We start from the raw sequence: 26,832 nt of genomic DNA on the forward strand, positions 1-26,832 counted from the left end.
CCTAGAGACTAGAGCACAGAAGGCTGAAGCAGGAAGCTGAGGAGTTAGGACTTAACAGGCAGAAACAGGCCAGAAGAGAAGAAAAAAATGGAAGATATCAAGATAGAAGTTCTACTGAAAAGTAAGTAACATGCATTAAGTTAAACTGTCTTTTCTGCTTTGTGGAGCTGAGGAGGGTTATGAACCCAAGCATATTCTAGATTTTTCTTCTAACATTATTTCGAAACAAAAGTGTGTCTAAAAAATTAACATATGGTATCAGCCAGTTCAAAACAAGAAACATAAAACGATAAACTGCCTTCCTCATCCAGTTTCCCACGTCCACATCCTGTTCAAATACTAAATGTAAATATCTTCTATTTTATCAATTCCCAAAAGATACATCATTTTTAAAAAGTTAGCGCATGCAGTGAGGAGAATGGACTTTTTCAATGTCAACAAAAACCTTGTAGTTTAAAACTGGATGATCACTTAACTAATAATCCCAAAGAAATATAAGTACTGAAGAGACTTCTACCAATTCACTTGTATTATTCTACATTAGTGACAGCAACCCAGCTGCCTTAACCATTCATGATTAAGTGATCACTATGGAAAATGAGAATAAAAAGACATGCTTAATGTACAGTTCCAGAAGAGTCACAAAGCTTATAGATTTATAAACAAAACAAAAAGCTACAGTTCTCAAATTTAATGTTAACCTCAAAGTTATCTCCACACAAATTTTAACAAGAACTTAAAAAAAATTGTTTTTCAATCGATTTAAGACCAGCTCTAAGAAAAATACTTTAAAATATCATAGAAGCACCAGGTATTGAGAAAATTCTTTTGGTCTTTTGGAACTAAAGCCACTAGTATTCCTACAAGAAAAGTACTTAAAGCATTAGTGTAATTTTTTTCTAAAAAATGAAGCAATCTGAGTTTTATTACTTTTGGTAAGTGAAATCTATGATTAAGATAAAATTTAAATTTTTTTAAAATGTAAAAAAATTTCAATTCACGAATTGTAAATGTTACTGCAAGCCCTAGGATATACTCACAGCATAATGAGTATGTGTGATGAGGGCATAAGCAAAAAAGGAAAATAATTTTTAAAAAACCTTCAATTTCACATATTTCAGAACCAAAATAACTATCACACATCAACTTACAATCATTAAATGTGTGGAATAAAAGTTATGAGTAGGGTGACCTCACTCTCCCCACTGGGAAAAATGTGTTGAACCATTTTCACTGCAAGCCTAAGACAGTCCCTGGTCTCTGCAAGGCATGAAATCAAGTTGGTTTGACCTTAGCTGATAAAAAGGCTTAAACATGTTTTAGAGCTGAAAATTTTCAAAACCCAAATACTGCTCCCAAAACCAAAGAAGCAGCTGAGTAAACTTTCAATTTCAGCCATTTTCAAAGCCAAGATTTCTACGGTTACCAAAAGAACCTCCCTCCACATACTTCAATGACAACTTCAGCAGTTCTTAGCACAGACACCACTGCTTGTGCATTTCTAAACATACAAATCGCACTCCTTTCTCAGAGGGAGAACTGTGACTTAAGTGCCAAAGATTTAGGACAGCATGAGGTATTCCAGAGCTGGACAGATGCTCATGCTGTGAGGGGGGAAGGACATGGTGTAACCAGGAGAAAATCGATAGACTGAAGGAAAGAAGAAATGATCTAGAAATGGCAGTGGAAAGCAAGGTTGTTGAAGGCTGCTGAAGGCTAGCCTTTTTGCCTCTGAAAAAGGGAGGAGGTGTGAGAAGGATTCTGACTTACTGTGAAGGTTTTTACATGCTGCATTATGAAACTCATAATAGTACAGATTTTTTACAGCATCTGCTAAGAAAAGACTTGGTTCTTAAAAGTCTAAGATAAATAAGTGGCCCTAGTATATTGTTTTGCAGTAGAATAAGTCTTGCTGTTGCCTACGTTATAAGACCATTTCACTAATTATTCCAAAGGAACATAACCATACATCTCTCTTTTCTTACACAAGAGAGATCATTTAATTTATGCTAAGGTCCTGAATTTAAACTGTCCATCTGTCCCTCTCTTTTTCTTTCATTTGAGTATGAGGCTTAGAAGGGTCTTTAAGGCTTTAGAGAGAAAGTAACAATTGAATTGTTACATTAGAGTAGGATTTTTGTCTCACACAGATAAGTAGATAGTCTAGCGGGGCTGGAGTATGAAGTACATGGCAGTGAATAATAGCAGAAGAGAGGCTTGAAAAGTTAATTGGGTCATACTAGAAAGTTTGGGCTTTATCCTGGTGGTAATGAGGAGCCACTGAAGTTTTATTTTTTAATTTTTTATTTTGAAAAGGCTTAAAGACAAAAGAATAGCACAATAAATATCTATCTACCCATGACTTATATAAACTAATCGCTAACATTTTGCCATATTTGCTTTTTTTTCTGTATGTGTATTTATTTGTAATCCTTTTCACTTTTGCTGAAGCATTGGAAAGTTAGACATCCTGATGCTCTGCCACTAAAGCCTTTGGCATGTTATCTCCTAAGAACATAAGTATTCTTCTATAGCCACAATACCATATCATACCCAAGAAGTTTAACACCTACACAATTATGTGAACTATTATGGATCCATATTTCAATTTCCTGATTACCCAGTAGTTTCCTTTGTGATGTTTCTCCCCAGTTTAAGGTCCAATCAGGCACCACACACTGCATTTAATTGTGAAGTCTCCTCTAATTTAGAAGAAACCCCTATCATTCCTTTTATTCCTTTCATGACACTTCTTAAGAATCCAGGGTGACAGGCCACAAGCTGGGTTTGTCTGGTTGTTTATTAGTGACTGGATTTACATTAACTGTTTCTGGCAAGAGTACCACACAGGTCATGTATACTTCCCACTGCATCACATCAGGAGGCCTGGGTCAGTTTTTAAGCACAGATTTTTATGGCATGGAATCAGTTTCCACATTAGATTTATGTGTTAGATAAATCTGGCAGCAGTGTCAACACCTACATTTTCTGCCAAATATTTCCAGCAAACCAGAGCCCACCCCCCCAAAAAAAAACCTGTGGTCTCTCTCTCCTCAGATATTCTTGACATGATGTTCTTATTTTCCCAATAGGTTCAGAATAACCTGGTAATCACTTTTAGTTTATCAGTCACTATGTCAACTCATGACGGCATAAACATTACCTGATATAATTTGGTTGCAGCCATGAACTGACTAATTCAGTATTCCATATACAGAATTAAGAAAAACTCAAGAGCATCTTAAGTCATTAAAACACAAAGAAGGAGTGGTGGCTTTGCTATCGACAAAAATGTTAAGAGAGTTTGCTTTAAGTTAAAGCGATTGACCAGGCATTATTCTTATTCCAAATACTATCTTAGAATTCCTAGCTTCAAACAGCATATAACATGTCTTATGAGGAGTGTACAGTAAGGGAGAATCTACTTTTTCATAAAGGAGCTCAAATCAGCTCAATGATGAATAAACAGGACTATCTTCATTAAAAGAGTATTCACTAAAGCAAGGATCTCCCAAATTTGACTCTGTGATCGAAAAAATCTTTTATATGTACCTCACAGTGTAGAATATATATCCATATTTAATATGTTAAACAGTAGATATTTTTAAAACTAGTAGATACAATAAATTCCTAGACCCTTAAAAGAGGTTAGTAAAAATATCATACCTGAGTAAAAATGTTATGCGTTTGGCTTAAAATCCACCTGGCATCAGCATCAGGTGCTACTACTAATTTCAAGGTCCCAACATAAACATCAGAACATAATGTCCAGAAATGCTGTTCTTGTAAACTGTAAACTCCTTGTAACTGCTGCACCTAAAATATGAAGAACAGATATTAACGTGAAATCAAATATAAGTGGTTGCAACTTAAATCATTACACAACACATCAGTAAACATGGATTCTACCCTCTAAGAAAAAACGTGGGCTGGTGGGGTGGGTTCAAACTGATGAACAAATACCTACTGAGTACTTACTACGTGCTGGTACTATGACGGGTGTTCAGGAAATATAAATGAACACATATCAAAATTCATAGGGCATAGCTGAGAGAGTGCCTAGGGGAGATTTACATTTTCAAATACAGCTGACCAGAGAATAGTGCAGGGGAAGGGACACCAGCCTGCCTCTCAGTCAAAAATCTGAGGATGCAACTAACCATGGATCATGTACTACTGTGGTATTTACTATTGAAAAAAAAAAAATCTATGTATAAGTAGAACGTGCATTCAAACCTATGTTGTTCAAGAGTCAAATCATACAATGATATATAAATACAAATGAGCTAAGAAATTACAAAAAGAACAACAAAGTCAACTTAAAAAATAAAAAGGAAAGAAATAAAGGATGGGAAGCAGAAATGTGGAAATGATGGAATTGTCCATGTCAAAACACTACTTCTTTGAAAAAAATCAATGAGCTAGAGAGTCAATGTTTTATTCACAGTGGGGGCATATTTTGGACAGGATGAGTCTTCATTGTGTACAAATGTCAGAAACTACAGGATCTTTGCACTCCCAGGACCCAGGAAACTAAATGCCAACATATACCCTTCCCCAACTCATGTGACAACCAAAAATGGGAGGGATGGCTCTAAGTCTTTCCAATGGCTCCTTAAGTGTTCCTCACCCTGAGGTTGAGAACCAGTGACAAGACAAACTCTGATGGAGTTAAAAAAATAAAATAAATATGTAATTAAACAAAGTACAAAATGAAAAAGGAAAACAACACATAACAGATTTAAAAAACCATAAAAGGGAATACTATAATATGAGTGTATCAACATATTGAGTATACAATATATTACAACCGAGTAGAATCCTAATACTTCTCACCATCTCTACTGTTACCAGTCCAGTTAAAGCCACTCTAGTTTGATTAAGTGGTCTCCCTATTGCTAGCCTTGCACCTCTTCATCTAGTCTCAAAATAGGAGCCCAAGTGAGATTCTGTTGCTTTAAGCCAGACGCTTTCATTCTGCTCAAAATCCTCAGTAGATTCCCATCTTACTCTGAACCAAAACCAATGCTTCCACAATAACTCCCATGGACCCATGTGATGTGGCCGCTTGTTATTTACCACATTTACGTCATCTCCTCCTCCTCCTCCCCTTGCTTCCTCTTTCCCAGCTATAGCAGCATTCTCACCACTCTTTGAAGAGTCTGAAACACTCCTGTCTCAAGGTATTTGCTATGCCCTCTGCTTGGAGTGTCCTTCCTCCCACAATAATGACTGGTCTACTTTATGTGGGCCTTTACTCAAACGCCAACTTCTCAGGAAGCCTTTCTACTGTTATCCTATCTAAAACAAAGTTTTCACTATTACATTTCTCTGCTTTGTTTTACTTTTCAGCAGCTAATGACACATGCCACATTATTTATGTTATTTATATTGTTTATTGCCTGTCTACTCTGACAGAACTCAAGCTCAATAAGAGCAGGGATTTATTTTTGAGTTTCATGTTTGTATACTGAACACCTAAAACTATAAGCATCTAAGCCTGGCCTGCAAGTAAGTGCTCAGTAAACAGTATATGTATGTATATAAAATGAATAAACACTCAATTTTGGTGTTTGCTTTGGCAGCACATATACTAAAATTAGAATGATACAGGGAAGATTAACTTGGCCCTTGTGCAAGAATGACATGCAAATTTGTGAAGTGTTCCCTATTTTTGTGGCAGTCATTTCACAATGTACATGTGTATCAGAACATCAAATTGTAAACTTTAAATATATATAATTTTAATTTATCAATTTTACCTCACTAAAGCTGGAAAAAATAAATAATAAAATCAGAAAAACAACAAAAAACACAATTTTTAAAAAGTAGACAAAAATGAATAAATTTTGGGAAATTACTTCAGAAAATACAGAAAATCCTGTAATATAAGATTAAAAAAACAGAAAATACAAAAGGACCATTAAAAAGTGTAAAGGTAATACAAGTTCTCTTTCATAAAGCGCCCCTAGCCCTGCCAAGTCCCAGAGGGAAAACTTTCAAGTAACTTAACCTCTTAGTTTTGCCATAAAATAAAAGAGGCACTACCTCATATAAGTAAAAATAATCTTGATCCCCAACCAGATAAAGACAGTAACATATAAGCTGAATTTTCTTATGAATTAAGTAAGCTAAATCCAACAGTATATTAAAAAAATAATGTATCATGACTAAGTTAGGTTTACCCCAAGAGGGAAACAATAAACATCAGAAATTCTATTACTGTTATTCTTCAATTAATGAAGCAAAGGAGAAAAATCACACAATCATTTTAATAAAAGAATTACAATCACTTAATAAAATTCAACCCCTATTTATGCTTAGAAGGACACTTCCTTAACTTAATAAAAGCTATCTACCAAAAATGTATAGAAAACACTTAAGGAAAAAAACATTAGATGCATTCCATTGAAGATCAGGAAAATCTTTACAAAGATGCCCAAACTACTGCTATTGTTCAGTATCTCTGTAGATAGTAGATCTGGAAGAGATGAACCAAGATCAGAACTCAGAAGTTAAAAGAGGCTCAATGTAAAAAGATCTTTATAACAATTAGATCAGCTTAAAAGAGAAGAGGTTACTCTGTGACGAGATTAACCACTGGTTCCTGGAAATGGTCAAGAAGCTGGATGACCAACTAAATGTTGCAGAGGAGATTCTTGCAACAGATAGAAGTCTGAACCAAGTGAATAATAAGATCTTTACAAATTCTGAGATTCTCTGATTCTTAAGTAACCTATTTGGGATGTTAACTAAGAAAAGGTTGAACTTTTACTCAAAATATTTATTTTTATCAGAATCTGATGCATGTAGGATTACCTTCTATAAGCTCCAAGACTTCTGGTGGGAAACTGAGACAATATCCACTGTGCCCGTTAAAAAAAAAAAAACAAAAACAAACAACTGCTTTTACTGGGGAAACAGGGCAAGGTGGACTTTCTCTTCCTCTTTCAGGACTCTGATGACAGAGGGGTTTGAAGTTGATATCCTCCACATTTTTCTAAAGAGCATCCTCACGAATGGTGTACTGCTAGTGAAGCAACACGCTGACTGAAGAGATTTCTTCTACCTCCATAGAAATAGCAGTACGAGTACATTCTTGCAGTTTTTCTAAAGCTTAAGTTAAGGAATGATTCTTATAGAAACTGGCATTAACTTTCCTCAAATTAAAAATGTGCAGAAAGTGTAGTTATAGATGAAAGTCTATGTTGCTCTTCTTGCTCTGACAGTGTGGTGTAACAAAAAGAGCAGGAGCTTCTAAAGCCAGAATTATATGGATTAGAATCCTGATTCAGCCGCTACCATCTGTGACCTTAAATGAGTTATTTAAATCTTCTGAGCCTCAATTTTACTCAATTTTCCTAGGGAAAGGAATAGGAAACTTAGCCTGTATGGTTAATTTGAAGAACAGAAACAATATATGTATATCACTTAGTATAGGGGCCAGCTTAGAGTAGGCATTCACTAAATTGCCCCTTTCTCTTCCACAATTATGCTGACTGGCCCTCCCTTAAAATCATAAAACCACAGAAGTCAAATGGGCAGCATTTCCCTTTCCCTATCTCAAAAAAAAACTATTCTATACCTTCTCTTTTTTCCTCTGGTCTTCTCATTTCTCTGCATGATTACACTGCCCTGTAAGTCAAAGAGAAAATAGAAGCACACAGAAAAGCTCTTCTGACCCAACAAATCTACCAGTCAACCCTCATCTGTTTCAGCATTCTCTGCCTTCCCTTGCGGGATACAGTACCCCTGGCTCCTATCTACAATTAATTCCTCCATAATGCTTTGGATCCTATCCTTTCTCATCTTCTCAAGAACTTCATTCCTTCATTAAATTAACTTGCTTCACTACCATGTCATCAATTTCTTTTTCTCAGTTGGCATGTTCCCATTAGCAACACACATGCTCCCAAACTGCACTGTGCAATACAGAAGTCACTCGGCACATGTGACTAAATACATGAAAATGTAATGAAATTAAAAAATTAGTTGCACTAGCTCAAAATTATTAAGCTTCAAATGCTCAACAGCCACAGGTTCCTTGTGAATTCCACACTGGACAAGGTAGATTATTGAACATCTCCATTACTGGGGAATGTTCTATGGGATGCTGTTTTAACAAATTCCCTCCCCCTTCTTACTATATTCATAACAACACTTCTTAAAAGAATTGACTGTAACCACTATCTCTACGTCCCCCATTCATTTCCACCCTAATCTACTATATCAAGCTTTCACCAAATCTACTGAAAATGTTTTTATCAAGGCCATTAATGCCATTCATGATGCCAATCAATGGTCACTTCTTTCTTCTATTTAATTGCCTCACAGAAATATTTGGCACAGTTGATTACTTCCTCCTTCTTCAACTTCTGGGTTTTCCAGCTCCCTTTCTACCTATGCTCTAAACTTGAACTTGAGCTAAAGAATAGAGCTGAATCCTCCCATGGTAATCTCATAAAATTCTAATGTTTTAAAGGTTATTTATATGTTGATGAATCAAAACTCCTCCTAGTTCTAATCAGTCCCTAAAATTCCAGATTTGCACATCCAAGCACTTCAGTGACATTTTGCTTAGAAGTATAGTAGGCATTTCAGTCTTAACATATCTAGAATAGAACTCTTGACATGGGAGGATTTTCCACCCTCACGCCTGCATCAACCTCAACAAATAGTATTAGGATCTAGCTAGTTGCAATTCAACACTTTTTCTCCCCTCTGCTAATATAATCTATCTCTAAAACCTTTTCCAAAATATCTACTTAGCTCCACTGTCATTGCTACCACTGAAGTCCAAGCCATAACTTTTCAAATTAAATGATAATAGCTTCTTAATTGGTTTTCTTTGCTTTCATTCTTCCTAGAGTTTATTCTCTAATAGCAAGCTTTGAAAATTTAAGTTCTGTATCACTCTCCCTGCATAAAAGCTTTCTAATGCTTCCCACAGAATCAGAATTAAATCTAAACCTCTTAGTAAGACCAACACTTCTGTATGATCTGTCCCCTGCCATTCTCTCCAGCCTTTTCAGCCACTCTTCCCTTTATCTATTATGCTTCAGCAACAATGGGTTTTCCTCATTGTTTTTCAAATACACTAAATTAGCTCCAGCCATAGAACTTATTGCATTAGCAGTTTCCTTTGCTTGGAACACTCTTCTCCAAGATTTTCATATGTCTGGCTCCTTCTAATCAACAAGATTTCAGCTTCCTTGAATATGACATCCTCAATAAATCTGATGTAGCCATCCATGTCTACAACCTCACTTTGTTTCATTTCTATTATAGTAATCATCACTGATATTTCCTTATTTATTTCTTGTTTAGTGCCTGTCTTTCCACCCCAGACCATAAATACATAAATACACTGTCTATCTTGTTTACCATCACACCCCTAGGACCTTAGAAGACTACATGGCATAAAAGATGAGGGGCTCACAAAATACATGTTGAAGAAATGCTTATACCATCTGCTATTCATATTTATATTTTAAAACAGCTGCTGGATTTCTAGACTAGATGAGGACAATTTCTACCCCATTTCTTTAGTGAAGCTCAATATTTTCCAATGATTTTATTCTGGTTTAAGTGGCATTCATGGTCAGCTTTTAATCTTGGAAGAAATACTAAATTATACACACATGCTACCCATATTTATAAAAGTTGAAACCCCCAACAACTTGGAAACAGCTAAATCCCAATGGTTTGGAAGCACTGAAACTTACCCTCTGATAGCACTGAGGTAAATTATTTTCCAAAAGCGGAGGAGTTCTCTGCATTAATATTCCAACAGACTCTCTTAAGAGAGGAATAACACTATAGAAAAGGAAGACAACAAACTTATTAGAGCCACATTCTGACCATCCCATCCTGCAAGAAAGTAATAATATACCTCCTGACAGTAGAATATAACAAAGATTTATCAGAATAATATGAGGAAAAAGAATCCAGTCACTGTTTCAAATTTTTCATGGGACAAAAAATTTATGATTTAAAGTAAAAGTAGAAGAGTTAAATGAAATACATCAGTGTATGAAATACTAAACTTATACTACTGAATAGTACTGGAGCATCTAAAAATCTAAACACAACAGTCATTCAACTGCCATTTAAAATATGACTTCAAATGGCTAGAATCTTCCAAGATAATCTATAAAGCACATCGTGGCTGATTGGTCCTTAACATTTATCAAACATTTACGTGCATTTATCTGAACAGTTCTGTTACGGAAAATACACACAAAAACTAATACAGTATATTACGTTCATTCATTCAATGTTTTTCTAACCCAATTATGTACCAATCTTTTTTGATTATTAAAAAAAAACAGAAGCCTGGATATCACCACACATCTAGTGAAGAATCAGCACCTCTAGTGATAGGGCCCAAAAGTCTGTATGAATTGACGTAATTAGTCTGTAATTGGTATTTGGAAATTATAGCTTTAGGCTATTTAGATGGTTAAATGCACACAAAACAGTTAATGGTGAGGGTGATTCTAATGCAACAGTTTTCCAAACTAGCTACACACCAAATTCACCTTAAGAGTGTGGTTTGTTTTCATTCCTAACATACTAAATGAGAATCTCTGAGGAAAAGGTGAAGTATCAATATTTTTAGAAAGCCCTCCAGGGGGAGTCCAGTAAGTCACTGGAGTGAGCAGACACTCACTGCTCTAATGCTTGAAGCTGACTGAAAGGCAAGGTCAGGAATAGTTTCATTATATTTAATAGCTGAAGCCAGTGCTTTGTTTTAAACTTATAGAATCTCAATGTTTCTAGAGTAAAATCCCTCCTGATTATAGCTGAAGGTATGTGTGCGTGCTCAGTGTTGTCCAACTCTTTGCAACTCCGCAGACTGTAGCCCACCAGGCTCCTCTGTCCATGGAATTCTTTAGGCAAGAATACTGGAGTGAGGAGTCATTTCCTACTCCATGGGATCTTCCCAAACCAGGGATCAAACTCGTGTCTCCTGCATTGGCAGGTGGACTCTTTACAACTAAACCACTTGGGAAACCCCAGAAACCCCATAGCTACAGGAGATAAAGAGAAAACAAAACAAAACACACACCTTTTAAGGAAGGTAGAAGGTGAAGTGGATAACTTAAAAGATTAGTGTTATTTTTGACAGAAAGGAAAGAGAAGATATTACTGATCAGAGGAATAGGGACAATGCTTGTCTTGCTGTTATATTCCCAAGGAGGCCCAGTAAAGTGCTGGTCACAAAGTGGGCCCACAATACTTGTTGGTTAAGTGAAAGATAAATGTATCTAGCTATTAGATGTTTTAGAATCTGGATTAAAGAAAGGAAAAGGCCTCAGAGAAGAAATTAAGAAATTCTTCCCACACTTTGTGTACAGAGATAAGTAGCTGGGTAAGGAGGGTAAAAGCAGGAACAGAGACAAATAGAAAAATTAAACAGACACTGAGAGATATTGAGATACTGAGAAACTGGAGTCCAGGGATGCAAGATCAAGGGCAAGTTTAGAAAACTGAATGTGTGGAGAGAATAGCAGAAATGCATATAAAAGCTCAACATGGACAGGAGTTGAAGACACATTCAAGTGAAAATATTCTTCAGTCAGATAGTGATTTGCTAGCCAAAAACACTTAGATGCCACATTTAATTGCTTCTTCTCCCTTAAAACCTTCTAAATCACCAAGTTCTCATGACGTAACCTGCTAATAAGCATTTCTTGCCTCCACCTCCCTCCTTCATTCTATTACACACGTCTACAGTAATCTCCGTATCATTTCACCTGGATTATCAAATAGCCTCCTAAGTGGTCCCTTTGCCTCTAGTCTTATTTTCTTAAGTCCACTGTGACAGGCAGCTTCAAAGATAGATCCCAGTGACCCCTGCCTCCCGAGTGTACGTGCTCTTGTGTCATCCCCTCCCCTTGAGTGTGGTCTGGATCCACTGACTTGCTCCTAATGCGTCAAGTATGGCAAAAGTGACGCTTCTAAGGCAAAAGACTCTGGCTTCCATCTTTTCCACCCTTCTCTCTTGCTGTCTCGCTTGTTCAAAGCTGCCACACTGTGAGCTGCCCTAGGCAGAGGCCCAAGGCAAGGGGAACCAAGAGATGCTTCTGGAGAGGAAACGAGACCCTCAGTCCAAGAGCCCCAAAGAAACTCAATACTGTCAACAACCACTTCAGTGAGACTGGAAGTAGATTCTCCCCCAGACGAGCATTAGAATGACTACAGCCCTGGCTGACACCTTGACTCGTGTGTGGGAGCCTGAGCCAGACAGCCCAGTTAGCCATGCTCAAGTTCCTGAACCAAGGCAAAGATAATAATGTGTGTCATTTTAGCTATGCTCTTTTTGTGTAAGTTGTTATCTTACCATCGATAACTAATAGAACCATTCTGTATAAAGCTATTAGACTAATCTAATTAAAATCAGAATCTGACTCTATCTTCCCTCAAAAAAAAAAAAAAAGGAAAATTCATTAACAGCTCCCTACTGACTGGCGTGCTGCAGTCCATAGGGTTGCAAAGAGTCAGACACGACTGAGCAACTGAACTGAACTGAACTGCCTGGGGAATTAAATGTAAACTCTAGCTTCACCTCCCATCATTCTTGCTTCACATTTTAAGCTCTGTAAAACATAAACATATTTGTACTTCACTTTCTGCTGTTTCTTCCTTTCATGCTTTGTCTCATGCTGTAACCTCCCTAGATGTCCCTAAACTGTCCTTTAATCTGGCTTCTAGTCCTTCTTTAAAATCTCAAGTGTCACCCCTTGTAGGGGATATTCCCTGATCCCAAGCTGTCCTCCAAACTCTTTGAAGTTCTTCTCTGTGCTCTTACAAAAAATTTGTGATATCTATAGTAAGGCTGGAGGAAAAATGGGTGGAAAGCTACTAGAACTGCAGTTAAGGATTTTGACAGTGAAAGAACAGTGGTTATCCCTTCATTCAATCTGAACAGTAATGTCTGTTTCTATCCACTGTGCTGTTATTAAAAAGGTGAAGGCTCCCTGGATTTATCAAAAAGGCAAAGAAAAGCATCATAGTAGAATAACAAGGTATAATTCAATTATGACATTCTTCTTTCCTCTCTCCATAGAAAGGATCCATAACTAAATGGATCTAACTTAAACAATTTTTGTTTTCCTACTTTCCTTATTGTACTTCTCAGGAAATGAGAAAATGGTCACAAAAGTCGTTTCCTCAGAATAACTATTTGAGAATAAGAAAAAAGTATTTTTCCACGTGCCCACTAAATTTAGCTATTTTGATAATTTCTTCTTCAATCTTTATCTCAAGAAACTGCTAATAATGCCTGGAGATACCTGATGTGGGAAAATCACTCAAGTGTAAATCATAAGACCTGGGTTCTAACTCTGCCATTGAACAGCTTTAGACAAAACATCAGCTTTCTCATCTATAAAATAAGGGAATAGATTAAATTTCTAGGTTATTTCTTCCATCTTTAATTTATTTTCATTCAGGAAGAAAAAAAATGGTCAAAGTATAAGGAATACTAGAGAGAGAATACATTTGCAAATGAAATATAAGTTGCCTTTTGTATACTAAAAAGCAATAACATGCTAGTATCATCAATTGATATATACTTTGCAAGCCAATCTAATCCATTACTAATTAGGTAAGTCTGCAAATAGATTTTATTATGCAATCAATACAAACAAGCAATAAGTACTACATGCTTTGCTTGGCATCAGATTTTCTAGAAACAGATGGAATCTTACTCTAGAGTTGTGGAAATGGAGACCTAGTGCACCAAAGTAACTTGCTTAAGGTTAAAGCTAGTGAATGGGAGAGCTAGAATAATAACAGGTCTTCTGACTCCAAAATCAGTTTTGAACAGTTCAAGTCTACAAACATTTACTGCTTATCTACCATGTGCCAGGCATGTGCTAGGCACCAGAAATAAAAAGAGAAATAATTCACAATGCTTTACTTCAAAGGAACTCAACAGTATTGAAAAAGCCTGTAGAGATCAATGGAAACTAGACAATAAACATTTATTGGATTGACCCACCATTCAGAAAAAGACACACATGAATTCAAAACAACTGTATATTAAAAGCCTGTATCCGTTTTCATTTCCCAGGAACTTCTGGCAAATGTTTTTTTAATTAGTATGTTGATAACTTACTCTTAAACATACCTTTAAAAATAAAAAATACACCTTTCAGACTTCCCTGGTAGTGCAGTGGATAAGGATCTGCTTGCCAATGCAGGGAACATGGGTTTGACCCCTGATCGAGGAAGATTCCACATGCTTCAGAGCAAGTAAGCCCATGCACCACAACTACTGACCCTGTGTGCCACAACTACTGAAGCCTGTACACCTAGACCTGTGCTCCACAGCAAGAGAAGCCACTATAATGAAAGCCTGCCACAACTAGAGAAAGGCTGTACAAAGGCAACAAAGACAAGGTGCAGCCAAAAATTAGTAAAAAAAATATATACCCTTCAAAACAATGTGGGGAAGAAAGGAATAGAAGAGAACATGGATTTTACTGTAACAAAATGCATGCGATATGAGCAATGATATTACTTAAGCAATAGTAGTAAAACATAATCTTGCAAAAAACTTTTAAAATCTTTGTCTTAGTATACCTAAGGCTAGTTTAACTTTCCCCCAAGAGCTAAAGCACAATTAATACGAGAGTTTAGTCCAATCTAGATTAATCCTTAAGGAAATCAACCTTAAAACAGTAAAAACACTTCTTTAATACGGTCTCCTAATAAGTCACCAAACACATGGGGAAACAGTGACAGACTTTATTTTCTTGGGCTCCAAAATCACTGCAGATGGTGACTGCAGCCATGAAACTGAAAGACACTTACTCCTTGGAAGAAAAGTTGTGACCAACCTAGACAGCATTATTAAAAAGCAGAGACATTACTTTGCCAACAAAGGTCCGTCTAGTCAAGGTTATGGTTTTTCCAGTGGTCATGTATAGATGTGAGAGTTGGACTATAAAGAAAGCTGAGCACTGAAGAATTGATGCTTTTGAACTGTGGTGTTGGAGAAGACTTTTGAGAGTCCCTTGGACTGCAAGCAGGTCCAACCAGTCCATCCTAAAGATCAGTCCTGAGTGTTCACTGGAAGGACTGATGTTGACGCTGAAACTCCAATACTTTAGCCATCTGATGCGAAGAACTGACTCAATAGAAAAGACCTTGATGCTGGGAAAGATAGAAGGCAGGAGGAGAAGGGGATGACAGAGGATGAGATGGTTGGATGGCATTACCGACTCAATGGACATGAGTTTGCGTAAACTCTGGAAGTTGGTGATGGACAGGGAGTCCTGGCGTGCTGCAGTCCATGGGGTCACAAAGAGTCGGACACGACTGAGTGACTGAACTGAATAAGTCACCAAGAACAACCATCTACAAATTTATCCAAATCTTTGTTCAAATGTTTATGTGTATAATCCATGGTGTTGCCTCTCCAAGTCTGCTACTCTCTTTGTAAAAATAACAACAATGAACAACAACTAGTACTTCCCTTTTTCTCCTAAAATTTACTTTCACATGTGGCCCTTAGTTTGAGGATTCTAGAACTGGTGAAGCTCCATGATCACAGATAACACAGTATTAGAATTAACAGAATTTAGAGATACCCCGTTTTAACACAATTCAAAAACCATAATGTAGACAAATATTTTAATAAAATTAGTATTAGAAGCCAGCATCTATTTTAAAATAATTAAATGAAAGATATAACTGATATAAGAAAATAATATATAGAGAGTGTACCAATGAGGTTTTTACTGACTTTGCTACACTATAAAATTTCGAATGGTTGTCTACTTAGGTAGAATTTTAATAAAATGCTTACATTCAGGAGCAGCAAGCATTTCACCAAAGCACATGGAAATATCAGGCTCATTTTCTCCAATAATAATATTAAAATATTGTTAAGAATTTCAGCTGTAGGAGCTATAACTAGGTCATGAAACTGGGGTGGGGAGAAAAAAAGTACTTGCTAAGTCAAGTGTGGTGATAAGCAATTTAAAATCAAAGTCAATTTCTATAATAATCTCAAAGATTATAAAAATGTAAAAGAAACCTGCAGAAACTCTATTTTTGTTTTTTAAAATTGTGTTTAGCTCAGGAGTTTGTGTCCATATTTTTCTGATTAACTACTGTAATAGGGAATCATGAAACAGATTTTAGCATGGATCTATCTAGCCATAATGAAAGGATATGGGGAAAAAGACAAACTTAGCAAATTCCTGACTGAGCTAAGACTTAGAGCTGCATCCAAACCCAAAAAGTAAGCATTTGGAAACAATTAGAGGTTCACTTCTGGTTGACTAACTCAATTCTAGCTTTAACAATGAAATACCATTTTCCTAGCATATATAAAAAGAATGACTCATTAGGTACATGAGTTTACCAGTAAAACATGGTAATATTTTTATTCCTCAAAAGCTAAGTCAAATTTACAGTCATATAATCAGAAATTTACAATTAATATGAAAGTTTAAATGACCGCAGATTAAATAAGCAACAGTTAGCTATTACTCTTTATTGCCAGTAACTCTGCAAATGAAAACCTCACTTCAAAAGCATTTAGTGAAAGTCTCACCATTTCAACAGTAAATAAAATTGTCTAGCAATAATTATAAATAAACCAAAGAAAAGAAAAGGATATACGTTATGAAAACTTGAAGAACAATCAGACTAGCAATAATCATAATCCTTAACAATAAAGAATTCCAGAGAGTTGAAACCATCACTTAAATCTAAGAACAAATACCTATTAATAATAATTAAAACATAATTACTGATTCAACTTTTTTGAACTGGCTAACAGACTAAGTTTTCCTGCATATTATCAGTGGTTTTCATAATCCACAAACATAAAGACAGCTGTACTTTATAAAAAAGTCTATAAATTTGAAGTACTTTCTAGCATATGTCATATACTCAAAAATGTTTAGTGGACAAAAAAAGCCAAAGAAAATTGACCCTGAAAAGCAATGTATTCTACATTTAGCCATGGTGATCCTGTTGATAAGCTGTAAATATACAATCATATTTGCACAAATACAACTATTCCACTGTAAAAAACAATTACCTATAAACCCAGAATTTCATAAGCCTAATACAGAATACCAGACCATCTGACCTGTCTCTTGAGAAACCTGTATGCAGGTCAGGAAGCAACAGTTAGAACTGGACATGGAACAACAGACTGGTTCCAAATAGGAAAAGGAGTACGTCAAGGCTGCATATTGTCACCCTGCTTATTTAACCTCTATGCAGAGTACATAATGAGAAACGCTGGGCTGGAAGAAACACAAGCTAGAATCAAGATTGCCGGGAGAAATATCAATAACCTCAGATATGCAGATTACACCACCCTTATGGCAGAAAGTGAAGAAGAACTAAAGAGCCTCTTGATGAAAGTAAAAGTGGAGAGTGAAAAAGTTGGCTTAAAGCTCAACAATCAGAAAACTAAGATCATGGCATCTGGTCCCATCACTTCATGGGAAATAGATGGGGAAACAGTGGAAACAGTGTCAGACTTTACTTTTTTGGGGTCCAAAATCACTGCTGATGGTGATTGCAGCCATGAAATTAAAAGATGCTTACTCCTTGGAAGGAAGGTTATGGCCAACCTAGATAGCATATTTCAAAGCAGAGACATTACTTTGCCAACAAAAGTCCGTCTAGTCAAGGCTATGGTTTTTGCAGTGGTCGTGTATGGATGTGAGAGTTGGACGGTGAAGAAAGCTGAGTGCCACAGAATTGATGCTTTTGAACTGTGGTGTTGGAGAAGACTCTTGAGAGTCCCTTGGACTGCAAGGAGATCCAATCAATCCATCCTAAAAGAGATCAATCCTGGGTGCTCATTGGAAGGACTGATGTTGAAGCTGAAACTCCAATACTTTGGCCACCTCATGCGAAGAGTTGACTCATTGGAAAAGACCCTAACGCTGGGTAGGATTGGGGGCGGGAGGAGAAGGGGACGACAGAGGATGAGATGGTTGGATGGCATCACTGACTCAGTGGACATGGGTTTGGGTGGATTCCGGGAGTTGGTGATGGACAGAGAGGCCTGGCGTGCTGCAATTCATGGGATCACAAAGAGTCAGACGACTGAGCGACTGAACTGAACTGAACTGAATACAGAACAGAAAACCTAAAACCACAGGGATTGTGATTTACCTTATAATTATACTGAGTTTCTGAAATCTATTGTTTAATCAGTGCATATTTACAGAGTACCTATTTTACTCAATAACAGAGACAGTATGATATCCTAAAATACCCCTAGAAACTTGGAGCCAACATCATGAAAAAGTCACTCTTTTCTCTAAAGTTCTGGAACTTAGTTATAACACTTAATGCGTCTGGTCTTTGGACCAAAAGCATTTATAAATAACGTCAAATTAGCAGATAATAATGTCTTTGTTTAAACAACACTTAATAGTTTCTTTAAGTACTATTAATAAAGTACTTTAAGCACTTTAATAAATTTTTTTCCAACTTGATCCTCACAACAATTTAAGTAGCTTTAAGAAAATGTTGGAATAAGAGATACAGACAAGATCAAAAGAGCTTATTTAGACCAACTCCCTCATTTTATGGAAGAGAAAACCATCTCAGAGAGATTAAGACAACTCGCTCTTTGTTACATATTGGTAAGCAGCAGAATTAGAGGTAATAACTCCAACACTAAAGCCTTCTTCTCTATACTGCAGTGTCTCATGATGACTGAGTCCTCTGGGATCAGAGACCAGGTTGTATTCATTTTATTCCCAGTGCCACGCACAGTGCATGGAATATAATAAGTGTTGGACACACATCTGCTGAATGTACAGTCTATTGTAAAATTTCAAACACTAGTAGAAGATTATTAAAATGTCAAACAGCCCTTGTTTGATATGACTTTCAACACTTCACAATAACAGCTAAATAAAGCAGTAAAAAGGCCCTTAAAAGAATCATTCCCCGAAAATAATCTCTAATAAATAGAAGCAGAAGTATCTTATCCTCTATTCAAGTATAGGTGACAAAGAATTAATTATACTTAGGCAGGAGCAATCTGCATTCCCAACTCTTAATATGCAACTTGTTATCTTAATAAAGGCTTTTCACTCTCTTGAAAAAGAATATTCTCATGAATAAAAAACTAAAATCACACCAACAATGTAAATAGAAAATAAAAGTGATAACATATGTATCCATGAAGCACAAAGGTGCAAATAAGTATGAAAAATGAATGAGAACTCATGCTAATATCCTCTCAAGAGGGAGACAAATGGGAAGAGACAATGGAATAGAAGTAAGAGGGCAAAGACCACCACAAGATAGTTTTGAGACTGGAATAAATCTTATTACTCGTATTAAATAAGGTAACATTTGCATTTAAAAGCTAATGAGAACTGGAGGCACCTCTCTACTCCCTCTGTGACCCACTGAAAGCGGTGGCTACGCTAACATGGACAAAGGCAAGAGATGAAGCTCTTTAAGGAAATCTGAATTTTAAAAAATGGTGAAGAAACAGGACTTTATTTCAAAAACCAGATGAGATGGCAAGAAACATTTATATATTAATACTATCAAAACCGACTTATCATTAAACGGCTTCAGCAATTACAAGTTTTAACTCAAAATTAAAAGGCCTTAAGATCAGTGAGAAAAATCTAAGAGGAATGGGACCAGGTGTTGATCAATACCTAGGTTCAATAAGGCTATTAGTAATCTGAACTAAACTGTGTCTAGCTACTTCCAGGTTAAGCAGTTAACACTTACACAATGCCTGCCAAGTGGCAGGTCTGGTCTAGACTTGGTATACCTTAACCTATTTAGTCCACATATAACAAGTTATGAGGTAAAAGTAACTGTCATTTCCACTTTCACGATGAAAAACTGAGGTTAAGTTATTTGCCCAAGGTCACACAGATAAAAGGTCAAAACAGGATTTGAACCCAGGCAGCTTTGCTCAAAAGTAAACACTCTTAATTGCTTGGTAAGATTTCTTCTAATTAAGTCATCAAGGTGGCTCTGTTAGTGCTCCCAAGGCACCTTTACCTAAAGAAAAACTCTAACTTTAGGAGAAGCTGGCCTTCAAAGTGTACTGAAGGCATGGATCATAAAAAGAACTCTAAAAGCTCAGGAAAAGATGAACAGTAATAAAAATATGAAAGTTTTCTGCCATCTGAGAGGTGAGTCAAAAGTTGAACAGAAGCAAACCCTGACACCTACTTTCTGTTCTGTGCCCATATTCAATGGTAACTTTCAAAGTCAGATGTCTGTGGGAAGCAAATCTAACAGGAAATGAAAAGCAAAGGAAAAGATACCTTTATTTGCTTATCCAAATTAAACTTAAAATATCACCGTGAGAGTATATTTTTTATTAAATATCTCAAAGTAGATTTCTAATGGCTACACTGCTACACTGAAGGCGGACTACTTTAAAATATTTAGCTGCTGAGGTAGGAGTAGAAATCATGTTTTCAAAGGATAAATTAAACGAGAGAACACAGTAACTTATGTGCAGGCTATACCTAGTGGTGGAGAATTTCAAAGTAATTACACATAAATTAACAATGAACATTGAAAATGTATAATCAAAAGGGAGTAATATTTTTTCTTTTGGTAGGTATAAATTAAGAGTTGAAAAAACTCAACGTACTTTCAACCTTTTAAAATTTACTTTTTTAAAGGCTAAAAATGTCTATAATTCCAAAGTCAAAAGTATATTAAACGTATAAGTCTCATTTCTAATCCCTTCCTCAGTCTGCTGCTGCTAAGTCACTTCAGTTGTGTCCAACTCTGTGCGACCCCATAGATGGCAGCCCACCAGGCTCCCCTGTCCCTGGGATTCTCCAGGCAAGAATACTGGAGTGGGTTGCCATTTCCTTCGCCAGTGCATGAAAGTGAAAAGTGAAAGGGAAGTCGCTCAGTCATGTCCAACTCCTAGCAACCCCAAGGACTGCAGCCCACCAGGCTCATCCGTCCACGGGATTCTCCAGGCAAGAGTACTGGAGTGGGTTGCCATTGCCTTCTCCATCCTCAGTCTAGAGGTAACTATATTTATTATATTCATTTTCAATTTGTTCTTTGAACATGCAAATTATATACGCATCTTTCCTTATGGAAAAGATTAAGTGCTACTTTTTAACCTGTCTTATGCTGTACTCCTATATATCAGGTGCTACATATCAAATGCTATTTTGTTTTCTTAACAATATAGCTTGAAAATAATGCCTCATTACCAAAGCTAGTGGAGGTGATGAAATTCCCATTGATCTATTTGAAATCCTAAAACATGATGCTGTGAAAGTGCTGCACTCAATATGCCAGCAAATTTGGAAAACTCAGCAGTGGCCACAGGACTGGAACAGGTCAGTTTTCATTCCAATCCCAAAGAAAGACAATGCCAAAGAATGCTCAAACTACCACACAATTGCACTCATCTCACACGCTAGCAACGTAATGCTCAAAATTCTCCAAGGCAGGCTTCAACAGTATGTGCACTGTGAACTTCCACATGTTCAAGCTGGATTTAGAAAAGGCAGACATCAAATTGCCAATCACTGAAAAAGCAAGAGAGTTCCAGAAAAACAACTACTTCTGCTTTATTGACTACTCCAAAGCCTTTGACTGTGTGGATCACAACAAACTGGAAAATTCTTAAAGAAATGGGAATACCAGACAACCTGACCTGCCTCTTGAGAAATCTGTATGCAGGTCAAGAAGCAACAATTATAACTGGACATGGAACAACAGACTGGTTCCAAATCGGGAAAGGAGTATGTCAAGGCTGTATATTGTCACCCTGATTATTTAACTTATATGCAGAGTACATCATGCAAAATGCTGGGCTGGATGAAACACAAGCTGGAATCAAGACTGCCGGGAGAAATATCAATAACCTCAGATACTCAGATGACACGACCCTTATGGCAGAAAGCAAAGAAGAACTAAATAGCCTCTTGACTGAAAGTGAAAGAGGAGACTGAAAAAGTTGGCTTAAAATTCAGCATTCAGAAAACTAAGATCATGACATCCGGTCCAATCACTGCATGGCAAATAGGGAAACAATGGAAACAGTAAGAGACTATATCTTTCGGCTCCAAAATCTCTGCAGATGGTGACTGCAGCCATGAAATTAAAAGACGCTTACTCTTTGGAAGAAAAGCTAAGACAAACCTAGACAGCATATTAAAAAGCAGACATCACTTTACCAACAAAGGTCCATCTAGTCAAAGCTATGGTTTTTCCAGTAGTCATGTATGGATGTGAGAGTTGGACTATAAAGAAGTATGAGCACTGAAGAATTGATGCTTTTGAACTGTGGTGTTGGAGAAGACTCTTGAGAGTCTCTTGGGAGTGCAAGATCAAACCAGTCCATCCTAAAGGAAATCAGCCATGAATATCCATTGGAAGGACTTATGCTGAAGCTGAAACTCCAACACTTTAGCCATCTGATGCAAAGAACTGACTCTTTGGAAAAGACCCTAATGCTGGGACAGATTGAAGGCAGGAGGAGAAGGGGACAGCAGAGGATGAGATGGTTGGATGGCATCACCTACATAATGAACATGAGTTTGAGCAAGCTCCGGGAGTTTGATGGACAGGGAGGCCTGGTGTGCTGCAGTCCATGGGGTCACAAGGAATCACACACAACTGAGCGACTGAACTGAACTGAATCATATAGAGATGTTCCTTATTCTTTTCTGTTACAGTAAAAAGACATATAACACTCAATGTATCAGCCTAACCATTTAAAAATGTGTAATTCAGCAGTGTCAAGAAACACTGTTGTACGAAAGATCTCTAGAACTTTTTTCATGTTGCAACACTAAAACTCTTTACCCATTAAACACTAAATTTCCCATCCCTCCTGCTCCCAACCCTTGGCAACATCCTTCTACTCTGTTTCCATATTTCTGACTACTTTATATATGTCAATATGATTAGACTCACACAATATTTGCTCTTTAGGATTGGCTTATTTAGTTTAGTATAATGTCCTGAAGTTTCATGATGAAGTGTATGACAGAATTTCCTTCTTTTTAAAGGCTGCATAATATTATACTACATCTATATACCACGTTCTGGGAGAAGGCAATGGCACCCCACTCTTGTATTCTTGCCTGGAAAATCCCATGCACAGAAGAGCCTGGTAGGCTGCAGTCTGTGGGGTCGCGAAGAGTTGGACACGACGGAGCGACTTCACTTTCACTTTTCACTTTCATGCATTGGAGAAGGAAACGGCAACCCACTCCAGCGTTCTTGCCTGGAGAATCCCAGGGACAGCAGAGCCTGGCGGGCTTCCGTCTATGGGGTCGCACAGAGTCGGACACGACCGAAGCGACTTAGTAGCAGCAGCAGCAGCAGCAGCATGTACCACGTCTTCCTTATCTATTCATCTGTTGATGGAGATGTGGGTTACTTCTCCCTCTTATCTACTGTGAATAATGCTGCAATGAACACGGGTATATGAGTATCTCTTTGCTATCCTCCTCTGAGTTCTTTTGGACGTGTACCCAGAAATGAAATTGCTAGGTTATATAACTCTACTTTTAACTTTCTGAGGAACATGGATACTAATTTCCACAAGGGCTACACCATTTTACATTCCTTCCAAAAGTAAACAAAGGCTCCAAGTTCTCCACATCCTTGCCTACAGGTATTGTTTATTCTTTTGATAGGGGACATCCTGATGGGTGGGTTTCCCTGGTAGCTCAACTGGTAAAGAATCCACCTGCAATGCAGGAGACCCCAGTTTGATTCCTGGGTCAGGAAGATCCCCTGGACAAGGGATAGGCTACCCACTCCAGTATACATGGGTTTCCCTGATGGCTCAGAAAGTAAAGAATCCGCCTGCAATGTGGGAGACCTGGGTTGAATCCCTGAGTTGGGAAGACCCTCTAGAGGAGGGCATGGCAACTCACTCTAGGATTCTTGCTTGGAGAATCTCCACCGACTGTAGACCAGCAGGCTCCTCTGTCCATGGGGTCGCAAAGAGTCGGACAGGTCTGAGCACTAAGCACAGCATGGCATCCTGATGGGTGTGAGGTGATGTCTTGTCATTTGGATTTGCATTTCCCTAGTTATTAGCAATGCTGAGCATCTTTTCATGTGCTTATTTGCAGGTGTAAATCTTTAGAGAAATGTCTATTAAAATGCTTTGCTTCTTTTTAAATTGGTTTATTTCGCTTTTGCTGTTCAGCTGTATATCTTCTTATATATTCTGAATATTAACATCTTACAAGATTTATGATTTGCAATTGTTTGCTTCAATTCCATAAACTGACTTTTTTGACAATTCCAAAAATTACGCTGCTGACTGTTTCTTTTGATAAGCATAAGTTTTTAAGTTTGGTAAAGTCCAATTTGTCTATTTTTTATTTTGTTGCCTATCTTCTTTGGTTTCTATCAAAAAAAAAAAAAAAAAAATCACTCCAAAAACCAATATCCTAAAACTTTTCTATGTTTTTGCCTAGGGTTTTAATAGTTTTAGAACATATGTTTAAAGTCTTTAATCCATTTTGAGTTAAGTTTTATTGTGGTGTAAAGGTCCAATTTCATCTTTTTGCATGTTGATATCCAGTTTTTCCAAAACCATTTGTTGAAAAGACTGCTTTATCCCCATTGTATAGTCTAGGCACCCTTATCAAAAATCATTTGGCTATTTATATGCAAACATTTATTACTGGGCTCTCTATTCAGCTTACTGCTCTCCATCTCTGTCTTTATGCCAGGACCACACCATCTCAATCACTGTTGCTTTGTTGTACATTTTGAAATCAGGGAGTGGGAGGCCTCCAACTTTGTTGTTCTCTCTTGAGATTGTTTTGGCTATTCATAGTCTCTTCATATTCCACGCCAGTTTTAGGATTTTTAAAAAATCAATTTCTGCAAAAAGATGCCATTTGGATTTTGAATCTGTAGATCACTTTGGGCAGCATATACATTTTAACAATACTAAAGTCTTATGATCCACAAGCATGAGATATCTTTTCATTTATTTATATCTGCTTTGATTTCTTTTAGCAATATTTTATAGTTTTCAATGTACACATCTTTCACCTCCTTGGTGGACTTAAGTATTTTATCCTTTCTGGTGTTATGCTAAATGGGATTGTTTTTAAAATCTCTTCTTCTGATTGGCTCTTGTTAGTGTTTAAGAATATAACTGGGTTTTGAGTGTTGATTTTGCATTTTGCAACTTTGCTGAATTCTTTATTAGTTCTAACAGTTTGTATATGTGTGTGTGTAATCTTTAGGATTTTCTACATGTAAGATCATGTCATGTGTGAACAGGGATAATTTCTTACAATAATCCCTTGTATTTTAATTAATTTTTAAATTGAAGTATAATTGCTTTACAATGTGTGTAAGCAGCCAGGACATGGAAGCAACCTAAATGTCCATCAACAGATAAATGGAGATGTGGTACATAAATATAATGGAATATTATTCAGCCATAAAAAGGAATGAAACTGGGTCATCTGTAGTGATGTGGATGAACTAGAGTCTGTCAAACAGAGTGAAGTCAGAAACATAAAAACAAATATCATATATTAATGCATACATATGGAATCTGGGCTTCCGTTGTGGCTCAGATGGTAAAGAATTGCCTGCCACAGAGGAGACCTGGGTTTGATCCCTGGGTTGGGACGATCCCCTGGAGAAGGGAAAGGCTACCCACTATAGAATTCTGGGCTGGAGAATTTCATGGACTGTACAGTCCATGGGGTTGCAAAGAGTCGAACACAACTGAGCAACTTTCACCTCACTATGGAATCTAGAAAATTGGTATTGAAGAACTTATCTGCAAGAGAGGGTGGGATGAATTGAACATGGATAATTGTAATTCTTCATTTCTAATTTGTATGGCCTTTATTTATTTTTCTTGTCTGATTGCTCTGGCTAGAACTTTCAGTACTTTGGTGAATAGTAGTGAGAAAATTGGGCATCCTTACCTTGTTCATGATCTTAGAGGAAACGTTTTCAGTCTTTCTCCAGGTGTGGTTTCTCCGATATGGCTGTTATTATGTTGAGGTAATTTCCTTCTATTCTTGGTTTGTTGAATGTTTTTAATCATGAAAGGGTGTTGACTTTTGTCACTTATCTGCATTGTTTTGAGATGATTACATCCTTTCTTCCTTCATTCTACTCATGTGGTATATAATACTGATTGATTTTCATGTGTTGAACCATCCTTATTTTCCAAGCATAAATATCCCCTAGTCGTGATATATGATCCTTTTTTTTTATGTGCTGTTGAATTTGATTTGCCTACTGTTTTGCTTAGGATTTTTAAGTCAACACTCATCAAGGATACTGGTCTATAGTTTTCTTGTTGTGTCTTTATCTGATATTGGTATCAGGTTAACACTGGCCTGATGAGTTTGGGAGCCTTCTTTTCTCTTCAAATCTTTGGAAGAGTGTGAAAAGAACTGGTGCTAATATTTCTTTAAATTTTTGGTAGAATTCACCAGTGAAACCATCTGATCATGGGCTTTTCTTTGTTGAAAGGTTTTTGATTACTGCTTTAATCTTCTCACTAGTAATAGGTTTGTTCAGATTTTTTTAATTTCTTCATGATTCAGCCTTGATAGGTTGCATGCTTCTAGAAATTTAGCAATTTCTTATAGGTTATCCAATTTGTTGGCATATAATTACTCATAGCAATCTCCTACAATTCTTTCTATCTCTGTGATATCAGTTGTAAAATCTCCTCTTTCATTTCTTATTTTAGATAACTGAGTCTCTTTCTTTTTCTTAGCTGGGTTAGCAAAGTTTTGTCAGTTTTCTTGCTCTTTTCAAAAAATCAACTCTAGGTTCTGTTGACTTTTTCCTATTTTTTTCTATTATTTC

General features: G+C 36.8%; 1 protein-coding gene, 1 long non-coding RNA gene and 1 other non-coding gene across 3 annotated transcripts in view; 2 read left to right on the top strand and 1 right to left on the bottom strand.

Moving 5' to 3' along the window:
* The window catches only part of LOC145507181 (uncharacterized), a 349,446-nt gene that overhangs the window by 307,730 nt on the left and 14,884 nt on the right, over positions 1–26,832 (top strand). The window lies entirely within an intron of this gene.
* SLC30A7 (solute carrier family 30 member 7) overlaps positions 1–26,832 on the bottom strand; it is a 103,441-nt gene that overhangs the window by 5,247 nt on the left and 71,362 nt on the right. Inside the window, exons 9-10 of the mRNA XM_081493139.1 lie at positions 9,726–9,816; positions 3,667–3,816 (exon numbers count right to left, since the gene is read on the bottom strand). Of these exons, the coding sequence (XP_081349265.1) occupies positions 3,667–3,816; positions 9,726–9,816 (241 nt within the window). The remainder of the gene's footprint in view (positions 1–3,666; positions 3,817–9,725; positions 9,817–26,832) is intronic.
* LOC145508052 (U6 spliceosomal RNA) lies at positions 5,570–5,676 on the top strand. Its single transcript, XR_014055321.1, has one exon. It is a non-coding gene; the product is annotated as a U6 spliceosomal RNA (small nuclear RNA).

This window comes from Giraffa tippelskirchi, chromosome 5 (assembly GCF_054371585.1).
Source record: "Giraffa tippelskirchi isolate mGirTip1 chromosome 5, T2T-mGirTip1v1.2.pri, whole genome shotgun sequence".
Classification (NCBI taxonomy): Eukaryota; Metazoa; Chordata; class Mammalia; order Artiodactyla; family Giraffidae; genus Giraffa; species Giraffa tippelskirchi.